Source organism: Dicentrarchus labrax, unplaced genomic scaffold, assembly GCF_905237075.1.
Source record: "Dicentrarchus labrax unplaced genomic scaffold, dlabrax2021, whole genome shotgun sequence".
Taxonomy (NCBI): domain Eukaryota; kingdom Metazoa; phylum Chordata; class Actinopteri; family Moronidae; genus Dicentrarchus; species Dicentrarchus labrax.
Genome location: NW_026136704.1, coordinates 13,984,043 through 14,006,290, shown reverse-complemented (window position 1 = coordinate 14,006,290; position 22,248 = coordinate 13,984,043). Strand labels below are relative to the sequence as shown.

The 22,248-nt window shown below is 40.7% G+C and overlaps 1 protein-coding gene across 2 annotated transcripts in view; it reads right to left on the bottom strand.

The window, feature by feature from the left end:
• The window catches only part of lekr1 (leucine, glutamate and lysine rich 1), a 71,479-nt gene that overhangs the window by 21,242 nt on the left and 27,989 nt on the right, over nt 1–22,248 (bottom strand). The window contains exons 4-6 of one of the 2 annotated variants that reach the window (XM_051396861.1): nt 18,140–18,217; nt 14,924–15,087; nt 7,463–7,544 (exon numbers count right to left, since the gene is read on the bottom strand). In XM_051396861.1, the coding sequence (XP_051252821.1) occupies nt 7,463–7,544; nt 14,924–15,087; nt 18,140–18,217 (324 nt within the window). The remainder of the gene's footprint in view (nt 1–7,462; nt 7,545–14,923; nt 15,088–18,139; nt 18,218–22,248) is intronic. The other variant, XM_051396862.1, reaches the window with a different exon arrangement.

The window sequence follows — 22,248 nt, the reverse complement described above, 5'->3', positions numbered from 1 at the left end:
CGTAGTAAAGTAAGTAAATAAGCAATGTGCATGTGAAATGAGCTCTTCTTGCATGTGCAGCTGCTGCCTTGCTCTTGAGAAAGTAAATTGGAAATCAGTTTTAATTCTAATTCTGCGTGCCATGACAGTATGTGGTACTCCCGCCTCCTGTGCACACACACCCACACACAATCACCCACACACAGACTTTACCCTAACCCTCCTAACCCTGTCGGCTTCTCAGCCTAATCCCCTCTCTGGCGGCATGATCAGTTAATGTGTTTGTGTGTGTGTGTGTGTGTGTGTGTGTGTGTGTGTGTGTGTGTGTGTGTGTGTGTGTGTGTGTGTGTGTGTGTATAGCTGGCTGTCTAGCCCTGTGACCTTGCCGCCACACGCAATGAGGATACAGAGTGAGAGGGCTCGCACGTCTGAGCTCACAGTCAGACAGCCTATTTTCACTGCCCATCAACAATTGTGTGGAATTACTGGGTACATTTTTACTGAAGTCGATTCAGTAAAACAGCGAGTTCATCTCATCTCTCCATTAATAATTTATCATATCGGCATCATAACAGAATGTAGGGATCCCGTTGCTGCGAGCCACATAATGACGTATGGAAGTATTAATAGGAATAAAACAATATCTGAAAGTTAGCCACAGATAGGCAGAAGAGACACAGGCCCAGATACACACACGTAATCAGAGTAATACACTCACAGCTGTCTGGCACCAGTTATCAGCCTCCCTCTCTTTGTAGCTCTCATCACACATCTCCATCCCATTTCCTCTCTCTTGCTCTCTTTTTTTAACCCTCTTTTCCTTCCGTGCTGTCACAGCTACTGGTGATTTAGAGCAGGCCCCTGAGTGCTCCTACACTCTGCCTATTTAGCTGCAGCATACAGTTTGTAGTTTACAGTCCGCTGTGCCTGTCCCTCGTCTTTCTCTGTCTCGCTCCTACTTCTTGTCTTTAAGGTGAGAGATGACATGATATCTGACTCCCAGCTGCTGTTTCCACTAATCTTTATCCTTTGGTCTCCTTTTTTTAGAGGTGAAAAGGGAGTTGAGAGAAAGAGCAATAGAAACAGAGTGAAACAGAGGAAGGTGTTTTTGTGAATTACTGCAAGACAAAGGGTTCAGAGTGCAGTCAAGTGTGTACAGTGCAGTGAAGGAGTGGCAGAGCTTTTTGAGTATTTCTGTGGCTGCAGGCATGTGGTGTACCAAGTGCGCACATGGAAACAAGGTGGATTCGAAAGAATCTATTATTATACATTATCATAGGGAGTGTTAGGGGGCAGGTTTCCCGATCACAGCATAAGTGTTCCTGAGCGGTGTAAAGAGGAGAAAGACGTTCAAATTGTCTTCTTCCATGGAGATGTGTGCCCAACGTGAACTGAATACATCACTGTCTCCACCCGTAATGACTTGCACTGCATAAACTGAAAGAAAACATGTAGAATAATGAATCATCGTGTAGCGAATACGTTTGCTGGTTGCGCAACACTTAATCAAGGTAACCACAGTGGATCTGGCATGTGTAATCACAGCTTGACAACAAGCGTCAGTCAAATTACAGATTGCAGACAGAACACATACCTGCCACCTTCAGCTGACTGTGAAGAGAGTTAATCAGCTGTTGTGAATGACAGATGCTGATAAGAATCAAAGATTAATCTTCAATCTGCCATCTTGGCCAATAAATATATTTTTCTCAGTGTAATTAGATGTGTCAACCAGTCAAAGAATGTATCATAAAAGGGAAACAGACAAGAAAAACATGTGGGTGTGACTCCACAAATTAAAGTGAAGAAAAATGTGCATAGGTTGCTGTTGATCCAATCCGAGCAGACGGGTGGCAGGCGGCGCAAAACATGGTGAATCTTGACACCGAAATTGTAACGTACCAGTGACACCCTGCTGAGCCTCTCCTCCCACTGTGGTCAATGGCAAGTCATCAAAATATCAAACAGCAACATGAGAGGGAAAAACCTCTCCGCACTTCAGGAAAATACCATGTCTTTTTCGGCATGTGCTCACATGATAACAAAGCCCACAGTGAAAAAAAAAGTTTTTTCTTTTTAACCTGAGATAGAAAGAGGAAATTAAAAAAAAAAGGTCTATGGCTGCTTTTATATAATATGTGATTAACATTAAACTAAGGTTAGGGAGGGAGGGTGTGTGTGTGTGTGTGTGTGTGTGTCAGTAAAATGGCAGGACAAGATCTTGTGGGTAACGAGGTCCTTGGATACATCCTGAGATCAATAGTTATTTCTACTGCCAACAGTCACACAGGCACAGTGCGCGCACGCGCACACACACACACACACACACTTTAATACGTACATGCACACGCACAGAGCAGTCAGCGTGCATCAGCCTTATGAAAACAAGCTGTATCACATCAATCACATCAATCCTTTGCTCTTTCTCTCTTGACCTTCACTCATTCCATCATCCACTCTTTCATCTCTCCTCCCTTGCTCAGCACATCCATCCTGTCTTTCATCTATCCCCCTCTTCCCTCTAATCCATCCTTTCAACCTGGCCCGCGTCTGCGTCGGATGATCCATGTGTTCATCCTCTGATGAAAGGATGAGCTCAATGTCTCCTGCCAATCAGAAAGCAGCAGGAAGCTTCCCAACACATTCTGACATACATGTCATCCAGACGTTACAGGAAGGGGTTGTGACGCTCTCTGTGATCCTTTGACAAACGCTGCCAAATTGCCCTCAGGCTCTGTGCATACTATAACTGCCCATCACTCCTATGGACTTAGTATGGACTTAGGCCAATAGTATGAGCTCACAGACAGAGTGAGTCCCTGTGCCATGGAGGTACATGTACAAATGTTGTGAATACAGGAACATTCTGGGTACAAACAAGCTAAAGGACAGGAGACCCTGTAGAGTGTAGCGAGTAAGTCTGTGTGTGTGTGTGTGGGGGGGGGGAGTTGCCTGTCTGGGTGCGTGTGTAAATAGTCATGACAAAACAAGCTGCCCTTGAGTGTCTCTGTAGCACGCTGATCAGATTGCATGCTAGGATCAGAGGGATTCCACAGCCGCTCACTGTCCTTAGACCGCCCCTGAAATATGTGTGCATGTTCGTTTCCAACGCAACAGGGCTGGCGCCACAGAAATACAACAGGTGCGGAACACAGACGTTTGATGGAGGTGAGGGTCAGAGGTTGGGGCAGTTGTCATGGCAACACCTCTTGTACACAAACAAAGTGGTACTTTTTGTTCTTGGATCTTGAGCGAGCATCAAAGGTTTGGGAAACTCTGGAGCTGATATGATGCATAGTGTGACTGAAAGGATACAGAACACACACACACACACATACACACACACACATACACACACAGACAAAAACACACACAGACAGGCAGCTGCTGTAGTGGAGGGTGTTTGGACAGACAACCAATCAGCATCAACTGATCAACTGGTCAGTGAAAGGAGGTTTAGCCAATCAACTCAGACATCCCATCTGGACCTCAGTCTAGACCTCGCCTGACTGTCTGCCACGCATGACACAGAAAGAGAAATCATTGGGTTGTGTTTATTTTACTTTGTCAGTGGTGGAATTTTAAGTACTGTAATTAAGTTAAAATGTGAGGTACTTGTACTTTATTCAAGTATTTTCATTTTATGCTACTTCACACTTTTACTTTTACTACTTCATTTAACAGCTTGAGTTAGCAACATTTCACAAAACACACAATGAGCTTATAAACTATGATACTTTGTTAAGAGATTAAAATACCCAACAATATATAAATAGTAAAGATTAGCCTCAACAACAGTAAAATGTAAGCTACACATTTATGGGCCTGGATTATTGATCTAATAAATAATATATAATAGAGTAGACCACTTACAGGGACCATTATTCTGCACTGAGTACTTCCATTTTTGTAGCAGATTTTGCTAATAATACTTTAACTTAAGTAACATTTTCAATGTAGGACTTTTAATTTTAACTGTACTTGAGTATTTTTACAGTGTGGTATGGCTACTTTATTTCCTCCACCAATGCATTTTGTAAATAAATAGATTAATATTAGGATTAGTATCATGATTTTCCAATTTGCCTCAAACTCTTTACCTTATTAAACACAGAATTTACTCAAACTATGCTTTATGTATTTTATATTATACTTTTTCTTTTACTTTTTCTACCTTAAATTTGAATTACGTTTCTCCAAATTGTAATTATACTATTGCTACTTGTGTCTACTTTTTAAATGTGGTACTTATTGCATATCTGTCCACCCTGGAAAGGAGATACTTCCACTGTTGTTCCTGTTGAGGTTTCTCATATTATTTCTTGTTAAATTGTTTGTTTTGTGGAGTCTTCATCAGAACTTAAGATCTAGATATAGAGAGTGTCCTCTCAATTGCAAAGTCCTCTGCTGTGTAGTAATTAGAGCTGTTAAGACAGATATGAGCCCCTCCTTCCAGCAATCCCCTCACACACACACACACACACACACACACACACACACACACACACACACACACTCCTTATAATGCAATAAAGTCTCAGACTGGAGCACAGACCCGCCTCCTCCTCCTCCACATACACCTCAACATGCAACATGCCTTAAGGCTGATTCTCCCTACAGCATATGTCCATATGTCTGGGTGGGTCGCGTGCGACTGAAAACACCCCCTCCATCCGCCCTGTCTCAGTCCTGATCCCTGTATTGGATGGACGTGCACATTCCACACACATGCACACAGACACACATGAAGTCAACACAGTAGCATGTACTGTTTGTGTGGCATGGCGGGGGGGATGATGGGGTGGCTGGATTTGGCTAGGCTCTGATCTGTACCTAAAACTGGTTTGGTGAGACATTTGGAACACAAAACAAGTTACATTAACCTAATATTTTATTGGTAAGAGATGATGGTGCATTAGCTTAAATTATCTTGTACCAAAGCCATATGTTTTCATTTGTTTAAAATGAAAAATGAAATAAGGATGTATGTTTAAACAGAAGAAAAAGAGAGATAATGAAACAGAAAAGTGGTCAAAATGTGGTTAATAAAGTAAAGGAATTATCAAGCGGTGGAATATGGCAAAAGAAAATCATTGTGGAAGGAGGGAAAGATGAATTAAATTAAATTAATGTTTCATTTGATGTCTAGCTGGTCAAGTAGTTGCAGATTATAAGCAGATGCAGAGTAGATACAGTAAAACCACCACTTTCTGGGTCTTATAGTGCACTGTTAGTTAGTGTGTCTTACTGAAATGCTCAAAAAGTCCAAACTGGTTGTACAAAATCTCTGATGTATCAAGATATCAAGATTACGTCAATGTTGTTAATGTTTTTAATGTTTAGTTAACCAGTGATGAGACACAAACACATACACTACTCACAAAAAGTTAGGGATATTCCACTTTCGGGTGAAATTTATGGAAAATGTAAAAAAAAGTTGATGCTACAGTGATATTATATCATGAAAGTAGGGCATTTAAGTAGAAGGTCAAATTAAGATCACCTGGAAACGTTATAGTGCATTTTATGTACATTCTGAAATTTCATCCGAAAGCCGAATATCCCTAACTTTTTGTGAGTAGTGTACTTATACACACATACAATCACATACACATGTTGTATATATATGTACACACACCGATTCAACTCAACCACACATACTGTATGAGATAGTCTCTGTACCTGAATGCAACAGCAGTTATCAGTTATTATCAATCTGAAACTGATAAGAAAGAGAGCGAGAGAGAGAAAAAAAATAAATGAGTAGTTTCCAAAGGACAAAAACAAAGTTGAATGAAACATTTTTGGGAGAGAAAAGAGAGACTGAGAGGTCATAGAGGGAGAAGGAAACATTAGTGAACAAATGAGTGCTTCATCTGCAGTCTGTCAGGTCAAGGAGTCCTTTCATTTTCCGATTATCTGATAAAAGCAACATTTAACATTCACTCCCTTTGTGTGTCGGGGGATATTTGTGTTTTTGTCTATCTTTGTGCATGTGTTGTGGGTGTCCATTTGTTGGTGCCTGTGTGGCTAATTTTTCAAATATTATGAATGAAATCATGAACACAAGATTAAATAGAATTCTCTGTTTCTTAGAAATAACTATAACTCAGAATTTGCAAACATTTGAAAAGGTTATCATTCTACAGTGAAAACCAGAGTCAGGATAGCGCCAAACATGGAATCATTTATCTATTTTGAATTCTTAAAGGAAAAGAAAAAAAAGTTTTAATGGACGGCAAAACTTGACCTAACCAGCTCAAGCATTCTTGTGCTTGTGATAGCAATAGATAGCCTGTCATTACAGAGAAAACACTGCATATTGTGTGCATGGAGTACTTCTGTGGTTAAGAAGTACATTGGCTTTTAGTCTGTTTTTCCAAAGTACATGCATTCAGATTTCCCTGTGCTGTGCCCTTTACAGTTTTTGATTCAAACCCTACAGTTTGAGGAAAAAGAGTTAAAGGATCCTACAGTTTAACCATTCTTCTGCTGATGCCTTAACTTAAATGTGCTCTGTCTCTATGACAACACTAACATGCTGATGAATAGTAGGCATAACGTTTTACCATTTTCACCATGCTACTTATGCTCTTTAACATGCCAACGTTTGCTAATATGCTAGCACTAAACATAAAGTACACACAGCTGAGGCTGGGAAGGCTGTTAGTTTTGCAGGTATTTGGTCACAAACCAAAGTGTTTTGACCTGATGGTAAAAGGTTAAGGTTTCATCAAAGTGATTATTTTTTCCTCAGAGGGACATGAGTGTGAGAACCAAATTTCATGGCAATCCCTCCAATAGTTGTTAAGACATTTCACATGTCAACCTCATGGTGGCGCTACAGGAAAGTCAGGTGATCACCAAAATCAGTAGGAGTTATTTATTTTAATCCATTCAATAGCTGTTGAGATATTTCAGTCTGGACCCAAGTGGTGTACTAACCATCATACCAACCTAGACGATGCCATTACGGAGGCTATAAAATATGCCTTACTCAAAACTGCCGCTGTTATGAAGGTACATTTGTGCAGTGTTAGTTGAGGGTGTGTATGAGTGTTTGTCTGTGGAACAGGAAGGAACATGGAAAAAATGTCAAAGGAGCTGCAAAATGTTTGAACTGATAGAGCTTCATCATCAGCATATTTTCAAAAGCCACCGGGGCATATTTTTCCTCAAGTCCTAAACCCATGACTAGACCTTTGTGTGAGTGTATACAAGTCAAATCCTCTGTTGTTGCAGCTTAGCAGGCCCGGTATGTGGAACGTGTGCATTTCCTGGTTTGGGCGGTGCCAATGGGGCTGTTCAGAAGGTTTTGGTTGGTTAAGGAAAATCATACATAGAGCCAAGCCCTGCTGTGACCTGTTCCTCACCCGGCATACTCCACATACCAAGATCCACCTGCGTCCCCATCTGTGCATATGCATGTTTTTCATAAACGTGTGTGTGTGTGTGTGTTTTACCACATACTGTAGACACTTACATCAGCTGCTGAGTTAGGTGCTCTTTCTCTTCTCTCATTTTCTGACAATCCACACTGGAATGCTTCAGCTCCTCTCTCATCACTGTTCAAACACACACACACACACAGATTTAAGTTTCCTTGACACGTTGAAGATGCTGTAAAAGCTTACAAAAGCTTGCCTGTGTATAACGCCGGCTCAGAGCCAGGCTTGTCACCAGAGGCTGTTACACTGCATGATTTACAGAATGTGAGAGACAGAGGAGAGAAAAGAGACAGACAGGTACACAAGCCGAGTTTTCTATCACATTGTTACTTCACGGAATGGAAGGGGAAACAAAACAAGAGGAGGAGGAACACAAAAGAAGGACAGAGGTTCCAGACAGAAACATGAGAGTCCCACAAACAAGGGATGAGGAGGAAGAGTGAGAAAAACAGAAGGGTTGAAAAGAAAACCAAGGTGGAAAACTGAGACATGAGGAAGCAGTTGAAAATGAGCTACAGAAGTTGAGAAGAAGGGAGTACGAGGGAATTTGTGCTCAGGGGAAGCTGTGAAACAGTACACCACAGTCTGGCAGTCTTTGTTGTTGTGTGTCTGATACAAAGTAGCTGCTGTGTTGCTACTGTTTCCTCCCTTCCCTGCCTGTTCATTTTCACCTTGACAGTCACGATACAGTGTGTACATAGCAATGGGATAAAATATAAAAAAAACAAAAAGTCACAAGAATAAATAAATTATTAACCAAGATGAAAAAAATCATTTAATAAACACAGAAGTCCTTAAAAATTACATTTTAAACAATATGGCTAATTTCTACTTGCTTGAATCTGAACCCGCTGTGATCTTTAAGTGGTAGGGAGACTAATTTTGTTCTTCACATTCAAATTTACATAACAGGCCGTTTCCAGGCCGGTGAATACATTTATTAAAAAACAGACCTGGAAGAAATGCTTAACTGCAATATTTAGGCCATGTCAGGCCAGCAACTTGTCAGACTGTAGCACTGGACTTACTGCAGCTCCAGGCTGGAGTGTATATCACGCAAGAGAAAAGCACTTAAGTTCCATGTCTGAATAGTGAATAACTCGAGACACGCCACTATTTTCTGGAAATGCCACACTTAACTGTCTTTTGTAGAAATATTTGCATAGTGGCCTCAAGTCTTCAAGTAGAAGTGAGATACATGAGATGAGATAGGCTTATAATCATGATTATCTTCACCAACATTTTCAGTTCAGCGTCACTGATACATTTAAATGCAAGTAGAAACAAGAACTGTTCCTATTGGATGTCTTGTACACCATAGATAATGGTATAAAAAGGTAATTATCATCATCAGAATCATCACACCAGCCACAATATCAACATCAGTGTAATTATTATAGTTAACACCAAATAACAATGATGGCTAAAAGTGAGTGTATGGTCCTATTGTATTGTATATACTATGTATTATATATTATGTATATATTTGGGATCTAAACACCAAACTGATTCTTTCTTTCTTATAAAAACTGCCTGCACAGGCATCAGTATATACAAACCTGAAGCATTAAAATTAGGCTTGGCAGAAGCTTGTCTGGTTAAACTAAGCAATAGTATTAGAATATCAATATAGGAGTTACAGTTACAGTCATACAGTACACAAGTAAGGTAAATGTGCCATTCCTGCCTGACAAGGATCTCACTGAGCCATAATGAAGCTATAATAACAATTATTGCGCAGGTAGTGTATTTTTTTATGTATGCTGCATAGTGAAAATAGTAAACAGTTGTATCTGTGTTTCTATCACTGGCCAATATTTAACTATTTAATATTTCTCTGTGGCTTGCACATTCAGTGGCTAACCAGGAACATTACATGCAGAAGGATTAATTAACATACTTGCCATGGAGGTCCCCATGGTTCGATTGCTTCTGCTCCATGTTTGACACAGCTATTGATATGGAAGAGTGTGCCTGGTCTATGCATTTTATTTCTGTGGTATTTCCAATATATTTTGTACGAGAATCTCAGTTAAGAACGATAATAACATTTGCTATATTAGTATTACCATTAGTATTATGCATGACAGACAATGGCTGTGTCGGTGTCCGGCTAGCTGCTTGCATGGCCAACAGGCAGGCGGTGTGAGTAGTGGAGTGTGTCAAAGAAGTGTTATGTGTTTGTATTTGTGTGCGTATGTGTGTGTATGTATGTGTCTACTGTATATTGAGAGACTTGTCTGTGAGGGTCCTTTAGAGCGGTGCAGCAGGGCACAGTGGCTGTGGCTCTGGAGAGCTCTCCAACTGATCCAGCAAAGTCAGCCTGACATTTTCCTTCTCCGAGTCTTTGTTTTCCCCCCTCTCTCTCTGTCTCTCTCTCTCTTTTCTTTTCTTTTTCTCTTCACTGTTTCTCTCCTCTCAGTCTTTCTTCATCTAAATCTTCCCTCTTTCTGTGGCTCTGTTTTCCTATTACTCTCTGCATTGCCTCTCTCGCTCTCTCACTCAGCAGGAAGAGGGGAGTGTAGGAGGTCCTTCTCAAAGCAGCAATACACCGATAATTGCTTTCTGGTCACTGTGACATGACAAGGTCTGCCAGGGTAAAGCAACACACACACACACACACACACACACACACACACACACACACACACACACACACACACACACTCACAGACACTCAGAAAAAATGACACAATAATACAAAACACACAAGAATGCATATACAAAGAGCCACATGAAGAAAGACACACAAGCAGCAGAAAAACACACAGAAACACTCACAAATACACACGACACGTCCAAACAGAAATAATTGTATAAATACTTGATGGAGCAGAAAGACTTTGCAATGAAAGCAAACCAGCCTGTCTGACTTTCTCTACAGTGCTTCTCTTATGTGTCACAGTGCTTACACACAGACACACACAGTGTGTAACAAGGTGGCTGTAAATATTACAGCAGCTTACTGGCAGCTTTCCACCAAGGTACTGTAACAGTTTTACAGTACTGTTGCTGTGCAGGTTGTTTGCAGTGCTGCCACAGTAAATTTTTAATTAGCTGTTAAGTAAATCACAGTAATAAATATACTAGTATGCTCCTCCCCTTTGACATGTTCACGACACTGTTAAGACCAGGGAAGGTTTTAAGTGCAGAGAATATCTGATAACTTCAAATCAAAAACATTATCAACATAATTAGCCAGGTTCCCTGAGGATTGCACTGCTTGCCATAAATCTGGTGGTCGTAGAGAGAGAATAACAACAACAAAAAAACATTAGACAAACAAAGCGAATCGTATTCATAGTTGTAAGTGGTGCTGAGATGATTATCATTAACTGTTGGATAACTATAAGGCAGCTAAACTGGGCTTAGCACTTAGAAGTCAAAGAAATGCTAATGACAAAAGTCAGCAAAATGAGCAAAATATAAGAAGAAAAGTTCACTGTATGAGCAATCTACACCATAAAACTTTAAAATAAGAAAAACGTGGGTGATACCAAAAGAGATGCTTGATACACACTTTAGCTTTGTCTCTGCTCACCTCATCACCAACTCCAGGGACTATAAAGAAGCACCCCGCTCACTGCTGCTGTCAATCTAAACCCATCAGATGTTACAATAAAAGAAACAAAAAAAGAAAACTAAACTGAGATGTTTGAGTGAAAATCTTAAATATAGAATGCATATATACCTGAAAATATCAGATAAACTGTGAGGAGAACAGGCTATACATGCAGTTTCTGTTGAGTTACTGTGAAGATTCAAAGAAGGGGGAAAAACAGGACCAAACACAGCTGATGAGAGTTCACAGTTCACTATGTTCACTAACATAGACTATAAATTAACGAATTCCAACATGAAATATTTTGCAATTCACAGAAATTGGTTTCACACAAACATAAGCGCACATAGACACACCCTGCGCCTCTTGTTATGCTTGGATTTGCGTGGTTTGAGGCAACATATATGGAGCAGAACAGTAACAGTAATCCACATGACCAGGGCCCTGGAGATTACAACTACTTTTACAGTTACCTATTAACACACACACAGCTGCACCCTGGAATTCTAACGAGAGTCTACATAACTATTATATCACATTCTTAAGTGGTCGGGTACCACAAACATTTTTGGGTGTCTGCCTAGTTTATTATGCGCAATAAAAGCAATACTTCTAAACCACAGAGGCAAGGGAAAGACAGTCAGGAGTGTAGCTGTTATTTCACTGAACTGGAATACTATGGAATTTATTTTTAAAAAATGGCTCAGTAATAGTGAGTTACTTCAGCTCTGGTTCAGATACCATTCTGCTAGATGTTTGTATATCAGGGGAACAGTTTATTTTTAATGCAGTCCATAAATCTTCCAATAATTTATACATGTTGCAACACATGCATTTTCAACTTGAAGATTTACGTAATAAGCAAGACACAGACAGAGGCAGGCAGATGTGGAGATGTTTCTATATTGCTGTTGTCACTATCAACACACACATACAAAGTTGGCTTCCAGGGAAATAGATATCATAAAGTCCCAGGGTGTTGGCAGATGGCTGTGGTTCAGGCATCGGTCACACACACACACACACACACACACACACACACACACACACACACACACACACACAGATTCATACACCCTTAGTCACGCTCACAGCCTTTCCCTTAATTTTACTGTCAACCCTCTATCCTCTTTTCCAAAACACTGAATGAAAACTCCCACACTCTCAAAACTCTCTGTCCATCACCTTCAAATCATGTTGTAAGACTCAGCTGCTGACATCTGCACAAAATGAACAGGGATTAATTCTGCTTTTATGTCTTCCTCTGCTCTCAGTGCTCGTCTTTGTCTTGCTCTCTGTAAAATTCCACACCCCTTGAGGTTGTTTCTTGTCTCCTCCCTCTTCTTCTCCACCTAACCATAAACCACATTCATCTGTTCACATTAGGCAACCTCCTTATGTTTCTCTCTGTCTTTTTTTAACCCCCTCTCCTTCTCCTTTCTTCTGCTGTTCTGACGCTAACCACAGAACGCTGATTGACAGGTAGCACAGTTTAATTGCCAGCTAACGCCCATATCAGTTTGGAGGCATATGCAGGTGACTGGCTAAGGTGTGGGCTTTGTAGAGGTCCGCAGCTCAGTCCGACCAGGCCCAAGGGTTTTCACACATTCATGGCTGAGTTCAGGCCCATTTTCACTGACGTACTACAGGTTCTGGTAATAAATAAACACAGCTGTAGTTTTGAAATGACATTAAAATACAAATAATCACATATTCATTATAGATTGATGTAGCACTAAAACAAGTCCTCAAAGAAATAATCTGCAACTCTTTGGATTATCAATTGATATAAAACCTGAATATTCTTTGTCTTTTGTGATTGTAGAAAATAATCTTTGAACTATTAGTCTGACAAAACTAGCATTACCCTGGGCTTTACTAAATTGTGATGGCAATTCATTTTACATTTCATGGACCAAATGATGCCGGTTGCAGCTCTAGATTGACACATTGATTAATCGATTGATCTGTGTGTCCTGTCCTGATGCCCGTAGGCTAAGTTGGGTCCATTTCTGTGTTCAGGCTGCATGAGGACCTGAGTGTCCTGTGTTATGCTCTGTCCTGTGTGTCATGTGTAGCTTTTCCTGCCCCCTTGGAGTCATGTGCTGCGTCTCTGTGTTTTTCATATATCCTGTTGTGTATCCCGTTTGTCCTGCAATGTGTCTTGTCACTTTTATTTAGTACTGTCACATGCTTTGTGCTTTGTGACCACTAAACACACACGGAACAAAAGTGCGGCTAAATAAGTAACTGTTAACTTATCACAACAAACATGACACATGACGCTGAAATGTTTTTGTGATTAAATAATGATAATGGAATAATGATTACAAGACAGGAAATGTAGGCCTGTTGGATAACACTCTTTATTCTAGGCTAAGCCGCAAATACGTAGACTCATGTACTACAATATTCAGGTTTTTACAAAACCCTCAAATCTTTTGATTATGATTGAAAATTATTGTATTATTTACATCCACTTGCATACCTACATACTTGAGCTATAAATGGTTGCTTTTTGGGAGACGAGACACAACTTAATGCTGAACAAAGCACAGCATACAACAAGTTTCTGAATGTGAATGTGTAGATCGGTTTGGGAGAAGATGTAGGTTGTTTGACCAGATGCACTGTGTGCATGTGTGTTTATGTGTATGTGTGTGTGTGTGTGTGTGTGTGTGCATCTGTCTGTTCGTGTAGCAGCTGCCTTTCATGCTCACGTCACTGAACAAACACATACTCACACGGCATCAACACAAACAGCCGACTACATTTTTTTTCTTCCTCTTCCTCTATCAAATTCTCCCTCGTTCCCTCCCACTGCCACACACACGCACGCACACACCTACACAGACACACACACATATATATATACACACTTGGCAGCTGTTTGGAACGTACAACAGCAGAAGGAAAAAGACCCACCCATGAGGTGAGCCGGAGGTTAGTTCTCCTTTGGGCATTTACTGTCAACGACGAACACGTCTCACACACACACCCACCCACACACCCCCACACCCCCAAACACACACACCCACACACACACACACACACACACACACACACACACACACACACACCAAGCCTGCAGTCCCGCTCCTCTTGCTCGCAGTCTCTTTAAAGTTTATAGTAAGGGTTTCGTCAGTTTACAGCATTTACACACATAAAACCATGAACACACACACACGCACACACACATTCCTTCCTGTATAAATTCTCTTTAAAGGTTACATGAATTCGTGTAGCAACTGTAAATATACGCACGCACATTATAGTCAGCCATTGTGAGTGCTGCCCTCAGAACTAAAAAAGTCCACGGCATAGTTAAACTAATATTTATTCCTGCTGAGAGATTATTTACAGGACTCTTCTTTGCCTCGTTTTTTCCCCAACTTTTCTCTTTCATGTCCAACTCGGTATTAAAATACACATAAATTACCCTCATATATCTGAATTTCGCTCTCACTCTCTCTGTTTGTACTTCCTTAAAATGTGAAGTTTAAAGGTGGAGTACGTGATTCTAGGTAATACGATTATAATCCAATACGCAGCAACTTTAGTGACAGTTTGCAACATGGCTAACGTTAGTTACATTATTTACTGTGTTTTTGTCCACACTATATCATGGTATTTGTCATAGTATTGGATTTTTCCAGAATAAAATAATTTTTATTTTGTGTGGATTCTTGTGGCTCCTGTGGAAAAAAGCAGAAGGGTTTCCAGCGCCTCGTTTCACTGATTTCAAGGGGAATTCGACCGAATCTCATGGCAGGAATTAGGATTATCTCTATAGAAATAGCCAACCGTCTCACTGATGGTCTTGTTTGTTTATGGAAGTGATATAGAGGCATCGGTATTAAATTAAATTAAAAACTCCTTTGTACGTTTAAGTTGGTGTGTGTGTTAATATGCATGTGTGTGTGTGTTACTGTACCTGAGAACACCTGTGTGCTGTGCTGCAGTATCTGAGATCTGAAGGCCTGCCAGGCCCCCATCAGCTGGCGGAGGAAACCCTGTACATCTGCTAGCTCACAGCCAGAGGAGCGGAGCGTGGACAGGGTCACTCGCAGGGCCTGCTGCTGCCGCTCACACAGAACTCTGATAAACACAGAATAACAGGGTGAAACTGACCATTTGGTCTCAATAAATAGACAGCATTTCATTGTTATATCATAGATGGCTTTAACATCTGAACATCTTAAGTGAGCTGTCACATACAGATTGAGACAGTCGTGTTAATAGCTACCTAGGTAGCTGTTAACAAGTGCTGTTAAAGTGACAAGTGTGTGAATAAGACAACATTAGCCATTAAAGGTGTGGCTCAGAAACATTGCACTTGGAATCTCAAACTGGCAGGGAAATTCTCTCTTCCTCCTTAACAAATACTCTGACTATGACTCTTAATCCCCAATTGCTCCAGTGGAGTTTATCGGTGTGTAAGAGCAGAAGACAGTGGTTACTGCTCCCCTGTGTGAATGTGTGTAACTGTGGGCTTTTGAAGTAGAGCATTTCTGAAAAAGAGCATACTGTAAGTTCTGTGACAACATTCCCTGGATAGATCAAGGTCTTTTAAAAATGCAGCTGCTCTTTTACTGCAAAGAGTTTTGCCCAGTTGGTAATAAATACTGTATGTGTCAAGTAACACAGTAGTCACGATCACACATTTTGTATAGTATTTCAGTCTGCTAATTCATGTTAAGTCAATTTCCAGTAGATATAAGCATTCATATACAAGTGAATGTCACATGTTAGGATAGTTGAGTGGAGACAAGAGCCACACGAGACGCTCACAACCACACACAACCCAGCTAGAATGGCAGCAAATTGTCTCTGGCAGCCGCGACACAGACGGATCATGTATACATTGTCTGCAGGGGCTAAAAGGGGCTAAGACGAATATCATGTAAACCACAAGTCCTCTGTTTGAGTCCAGCCGGGATCTGTGTTTCATGTCTTCTCTCTCTCTCTCTCTCTCTCTCTCTCTCTCTCTCTCTCTCTCTCTCTCTCTCTCTCCTCACATTTCCTGTCTACCTCTCAAAAATAGATTGTTAAAAATTAATGTCAAAAATGCCCCAAAAAGATATTTTGAAAATATAAAAATTCAAATCAAGGAACACAGAAACGTATCTAATATGAAGCAAATCATCAGGCTTTTAAAACCTAGCCAATTAAAAAGACATTGAAAATCTAGTTTGAAGTGCTACAGACCACTTAAGACTACTTGTAAATTAATTTGACACTGAAAATTACTCTGCCAAGCTTAAAACTAATTGATCTGACAAATAATTTAGTGTCAAGAAAAAAAATACATACACCAAATATTTTTTCTTTTTCCATTTGGTAGTTTAAAACACAACCGTACCACCTTCTTTTATTTTGATAAATGGAAAGAGGGGTCACGCAGGAAAACACTCAAACTGAACAGATTACACTCTTTCAGTTTCAGTCTGAGCTTGCATTGAAAGTGAGCGAAAGAAGCCTTAGTGCCCGCTCAAATGCACTCACTCAGTTCCCTTGTTACACTGAAGACTGACTGTCCTTACTCGCACTAAATTCTAATGCTGCTTTTACAAATTTGTGCCCGAACACTCTTAAATGACTTGCAGACTAAACAGTGCTTAAATTGTTATGAACTGTGAACGGTGATTTTCTCATTTATTGGCTTCCACAGATGTAAGGAACGAATGGCAGGTATAAAGAGAAAATGATAATTAAAAGAGAGAAAAAAGGAGAAATAAAATAAATATAAAACAGGTGGATGTACAAGATAGAAGGAAACTGAGGGCTGATGTAACCACAATATCCTTTAAAAAAAAGGGCACAGCCATGTTTTACAGCACTCTCCCTTTCCCTCTCTCTCCTCCATCTCTCTCACTCTCAAAGAAATATGTTCAGACGAAAAGCACTTTGAGCAACATGAAAGATCACTAGCTCAGCTCACACAGAAGTCACACATACACACACACACACACACACATACTCTCAGTCAAGTCACAAACCCATGCAATGCGCAGACGTGGAAAACTCGAGTGCTGGAATAGAACATTCTGTTATTCCAAGAACACTTTCGAAGGGAAATGTGGACGAGAGCACAGTGAACAGTTTCCTATTTTTTACACACACACACACACACACACACACACACACACACACACACATATATGTATGTGCACACAGACACTTGTGACACACATGGACAGATTGTAGGCACGGGGGAGCGGGGTCACACACACACACACACACACACCTGTATACTCACAGATGAACATTATGAACATGGCTGGGTCTTGCGTGCAAAGTGATGTGACAGTTTTTGAGAGCTCAGCAGGGTTTGAGTGGTTGTTGTTTTTCTTATTCAGGGTTTGTGGCTTAAGGTGATCAAAAATGAACGACGTCTCAGGCGAGATGGGATGAGAGGGGAGACTTTGAGAGAGAGACTGTGTGTGTGTGTGTGTGTGTGTGTGTGTCAGTGCGTGCGTGCGTAGCGGAGGAGAGCATGGGCACTGCTTGTCACGAGAGCCAGTTTTATAATGTCAGATGACATAAATCATAAGGCTGACAGCACCAAATGGAGGAACAGATATGAGCCAGATCTGTCATCGGTGATAAGGCTAAGATAGTGAAAAACAGAGAGGGAGAGAAAGAGACTGCATGTGTTTCCTCACCCGATGGTTTACTCATTTAGCCGCTTTCAATGTCAGCAGCCTGATTGAAAAGCACTTTTTTCCTCATCTCCTCCCTCCCACTCTCTTCACCTCCACCTTCACTCCTCTGCTTTCACTAACTGCTCATGTCTTTTGCAATCTCCCTCTCGATTTCCATGAAATAACCGGTGGGTCAGCTGAATTAACTTTCTCTCCTCTGTCTTTTTCCATTCTCTCTTTTATTATCGTTCCTCTATCGTCTCAAACAGTTGTTTTCCATCTGCAATGAGCCCTGGCCTTCTTGCCGTGCATCTGGTCAAGAAGCTGACAGCCAAGCAAGGAGATGCAAACCCGTACTCTTTTCTTTTTTTTTAATACATATTTTGTTTTTGTGTTTCATCTCCATCCTGCTTTGGCTTAACTGAAACTTTATCACGTTACCCTTCCTCCACTCTCTCACGTCATTTTATTTCCCTTTGTCTCCTCCCTCTCACGTATTTCCTTACCTGAGAATTTCACCTTGCTGCTTCTCTTTTCCGAGTAACTGCTCCGCCTCCTCCTTCGTGGAAGCTGCTATTGCCAGTCTGCCAAAGGAAGAAGAAGGAGAGCAGAGGAATGAGAGTGAAGAGTCGTGAGCAATATTCACTCATTAGAGAACCTAAGCCTAACGTAATGCCACTGTACTCCCATGGGGTAAGATGAGCTTATAGATGATGCAGATTTAATGATCGTGAGGGCAGGATGATCGTGATGAGATGGAATGAGATGAAAAATTTAAATGTTCCTCAAAGGTAATTGATATTAAGAGACGAGCTTCCCATTATATCTTATTTCAGATGATTCAATAAATAATAAATAATTATTTGAATATGAGAGTCAGCAAAGCATAACGGCAAAGATGTAATATGATTGGAGTGCAAAAAAGAGATAAATTGCATTGGAAAGTAACTGAATTACTCATAAAATGCTACAGAGTAGAAGGTGCAATCATGATAACAGACCTAGGAGTTAGTATATCCAGGACACACACTTACATTGCAAGGTAGTAGGAAACTATAGCCCTCACATCTGAAAAATGCTAACACTTATTTACACTAAACCCACACTTGATGCACAGTTATCAGAGTGGTATTCAGAGTTAAGTGTATCCTAAAATTCACCATGGTCTACTGCACCACTGCAGTCCAGTTGTTGCCAGTAATGCGCCCATGAGCTAGTTTTATGACCAACAATAATTAACAAACATGAAGAAGTCAAAGTTTATGACATGCTCTTGATTACTTGCAAATACCGCAACTGTAGGTATTTGGACGGACCCTGCTTACTCTGCAGACGCTTTTAGCCTGATTGATTCCAGACAGAAGAAATCCAGTCCGACAGAGAGATTCCAGCAAGCAAACAAAAGACACATAAACAATGAGATTGTGTGACCTGGACAAAACACATCCTGTTCTTTCCTAAAACATCGCAAATAAGCACTGACAGCCAGACAGAGAGAGTAATAAACATAATGAGCAGTGCGTACTACAAGGAGCAGACTAGACAAATAGAGACTAAAACCAGACAGGTAATAATCATGACCAACAAAGTTTAATCAAGAAGTGTAATTTGAACGAGATGCGGTGTTCCTGCCAGGGGATTTTCTGCTTATTGGCAGCACTTTAGAAACAAACGTGAGGTAAGCCAATTTAAAGGTTTAGGAGTGATGTTTCCAAGATATTGATGCGAGTGATTCCCCTTTGATGTGTAAGAGCTCATGTGATTTGTTTTGTCTGTGCACAAGGTCAACCTAGGGCTGGGCGATGTATTGAATACTATTCCATATAATATATATACAGGCATGGATGACCATATCTTCAAATTCGAGCCATAGAGTGTGTTTATAATAATTACTGAAAGGCTGTGTGTTCGCACAGAGAAGAAATAAAAAGTCCTTGTTTATGTAATGTTACTACAGTGTCTTCTAGCCTACTCTTCACAGCAGATTTGGCTGTGAAAAGCTAGTAAGGAGCTATGAGTCATTGTGATTTTTATCCACCACAGTTAAAAAATGTGTGATAAAATGATTAATAACGTGATGGATACTCTACCCACAGTTTCTAGCTCTGAAACGTATTTGGGAGACCTTTGGGTTTAAGTTACAGTAATAGTCTTTAGCCTCATAGATGGTAACTAGCGAGCTATTCACAGTATCTGCTGTGAAGAGTACAGCAAGATGGTGAAGTAACGTTACATAAACAGGGACTTTTTATTTCTTTTCTGTGCTAGCAAACTCAAGAAACAGCCTGTCAGTAATTATTATACTGCAACCTGAGCTTACACACCGACAACAACATACCTGCTAGACTCCCTCACACACACAGGTTACCCAGGAGACCACCGTTCTTCCAGGGGAGGCTTGGCCAGGAAACACACAGGTGTAGCATACCATCCCCACTTTGAAGGTTATCCACTACAAGTAATTAAGGTCTGCATTCTAAATCACAAAAGACCATATCTAGAGGCAACGTTTGGTTTGACCGTTCTGGGCTACTGTAGAAACATGGTGGTTCAACATGGCGGACTTCCAGTAAATGTTCCACACTGGGCCTTTGACGATTATGTGTATGTTGCATCTTACTGCTGTTAGAGCAGGTTGTGCTTGAACTTGAACTACTTGATATACTGTTTAATCTATAGCAATGCATCCAATTCTCTAAGATCATCATATGTGAGAATTTATGGTATGTTATTCAGAGAAAATTTGTATGCTATATCGAGATATATCGAGCAGTGTAGTGCTAAGGCCAAGTTATATTCAAGATACCTGATACTACGCTAACTGCTAATAGGCAGAAAGCAATCTAGATAGCCTTGTCCTGCTCGCCAGGTTGAAGTAACAATGTCAGCTGTGTTGACACGTTATGTCAAGGACACAAACAGAGTCAAGAGAAAGACATGCACACATGGTGATAAGTATTTCATTCACAGCTGATATTGCGCCACCTTACTTACTCCAGTCCATTTTTTACTGCAAAGGCATCATAATACTGGTACTTTGTGAGTAGCAGTGACCACAAAACACATGAGCCATCTTATGGCAAAGATAATCTAAGATTAAAGGTCAAGTGCCAATGATTTAGAGCTTTCAACCGCTATTTATGACCACTTTTTATCACCTGACGGTAAGTTCACACTTAGGTCATGTGATGACATCGGAGCTCTTACTCTGTGATATGTAATGGTTATACAATATGTGTCTGTATGAGCATTTTATGGACTGAATTGGACTGGTATAATTGATTTAATGCATGGATTTACTTCGTTGTTTTTTGTGTTTAAATAAGTTAAACATATGTTCTCCTTTTATTTTTCTTTAAATGTTCTGGTACTGTGTAACATATATTTATGTTTATATTCCTGCTGCAGTTTTGGCCTGAACTAAAAGAGACTTTTTATTTGCAAGAGACCATCCTGGTTCAATAAAGGTCAAATAAAATATAAATGCCTTCTCTCTGATGAACTGCATGTACAGTAGAGTGGTTGAGAGCAGGGTGAGAATGGGTTGAGCAAGAATGCGTGTTTCTAGTAATCCTGTCAGTGTGTGTGTGTGTGTGTGTGTGTGTGTATGAGAGGCCTTTGAGTCTGAGTGCATGTTTACAAGTAAATAAGTATGCGTGTGAATGTGGCTTAGCTGATGTATGCGTCTCTGTGCATGTGTGTGTGCGCGAGACAGAGCAAGTTAGCGTTCTCCATTTGCATGCTAGCCTGTCTGTTTGTATGTTTGCCACTTTCTGACCAAGTCTGGTTGAACCCGTGATCCTATGTGTGTCTCTGTGTGTGTATTTGTGCGTGCATGCCTTTGCTTTTCGAGTGACGGCAGCCCAGACTCCCACTGTTCACCCATCTGTCCCCACCAGTCCCAGAGCGAGATCAGAAAGAACACTGCCTCGAGAGGCGCGTGTGTGTTTGTGTGTTTGCGTGAATGTGTATGTGTGTGTGTGTATTTTGTATTACGAATCTGTGCGTGCTTTGTGTGTGTGAGCCTGAGCTCCTGTTCCCAGGGCAGTGGCTGTCAGTGGAATAACTAGGTAGTGAAGCGCCAGTGAGTGCGTGCCAGATTAGAGTACCCCCTACCAGCAGCCCAAATCAGCTGCCTCATCAGGACATGTCACACACACACACACACACACACACACACACACACACACGAACAGTATTGCACAAACATCAACAACACTGATCTGCCAGCCACAGTGTTATCGTGACCTACCAAGTCAACTTTTTTCTTTTTTTGGAGTGTATGTGTCAGAGAGTTTACCCGTTTTATGCTCCTTCATATTTTCAGAGATTTCAGACTGAAGGTCAACATAACAAAGCCAAACGTAACTTCCCCTAGTAGGCTTATTTTAAGCCCTACACTATGTACAAAATGTTCTGTTATTATGTCTGTTTATCCTAGTTTTTGTACAGTCCTCAAACTCAAGGGTGACAGCAATTTTTCTAATGCTGGCCCTTACCTTTCAGACTTGCCCTTTCATATCAGATTATGCAAATAGCTTTAATGTCCCTCTTTGCTTTACTGCTTTTGTTTGTGTTGTTTTATTGCTGTGCAACACTTTACTGTTTTATCTGT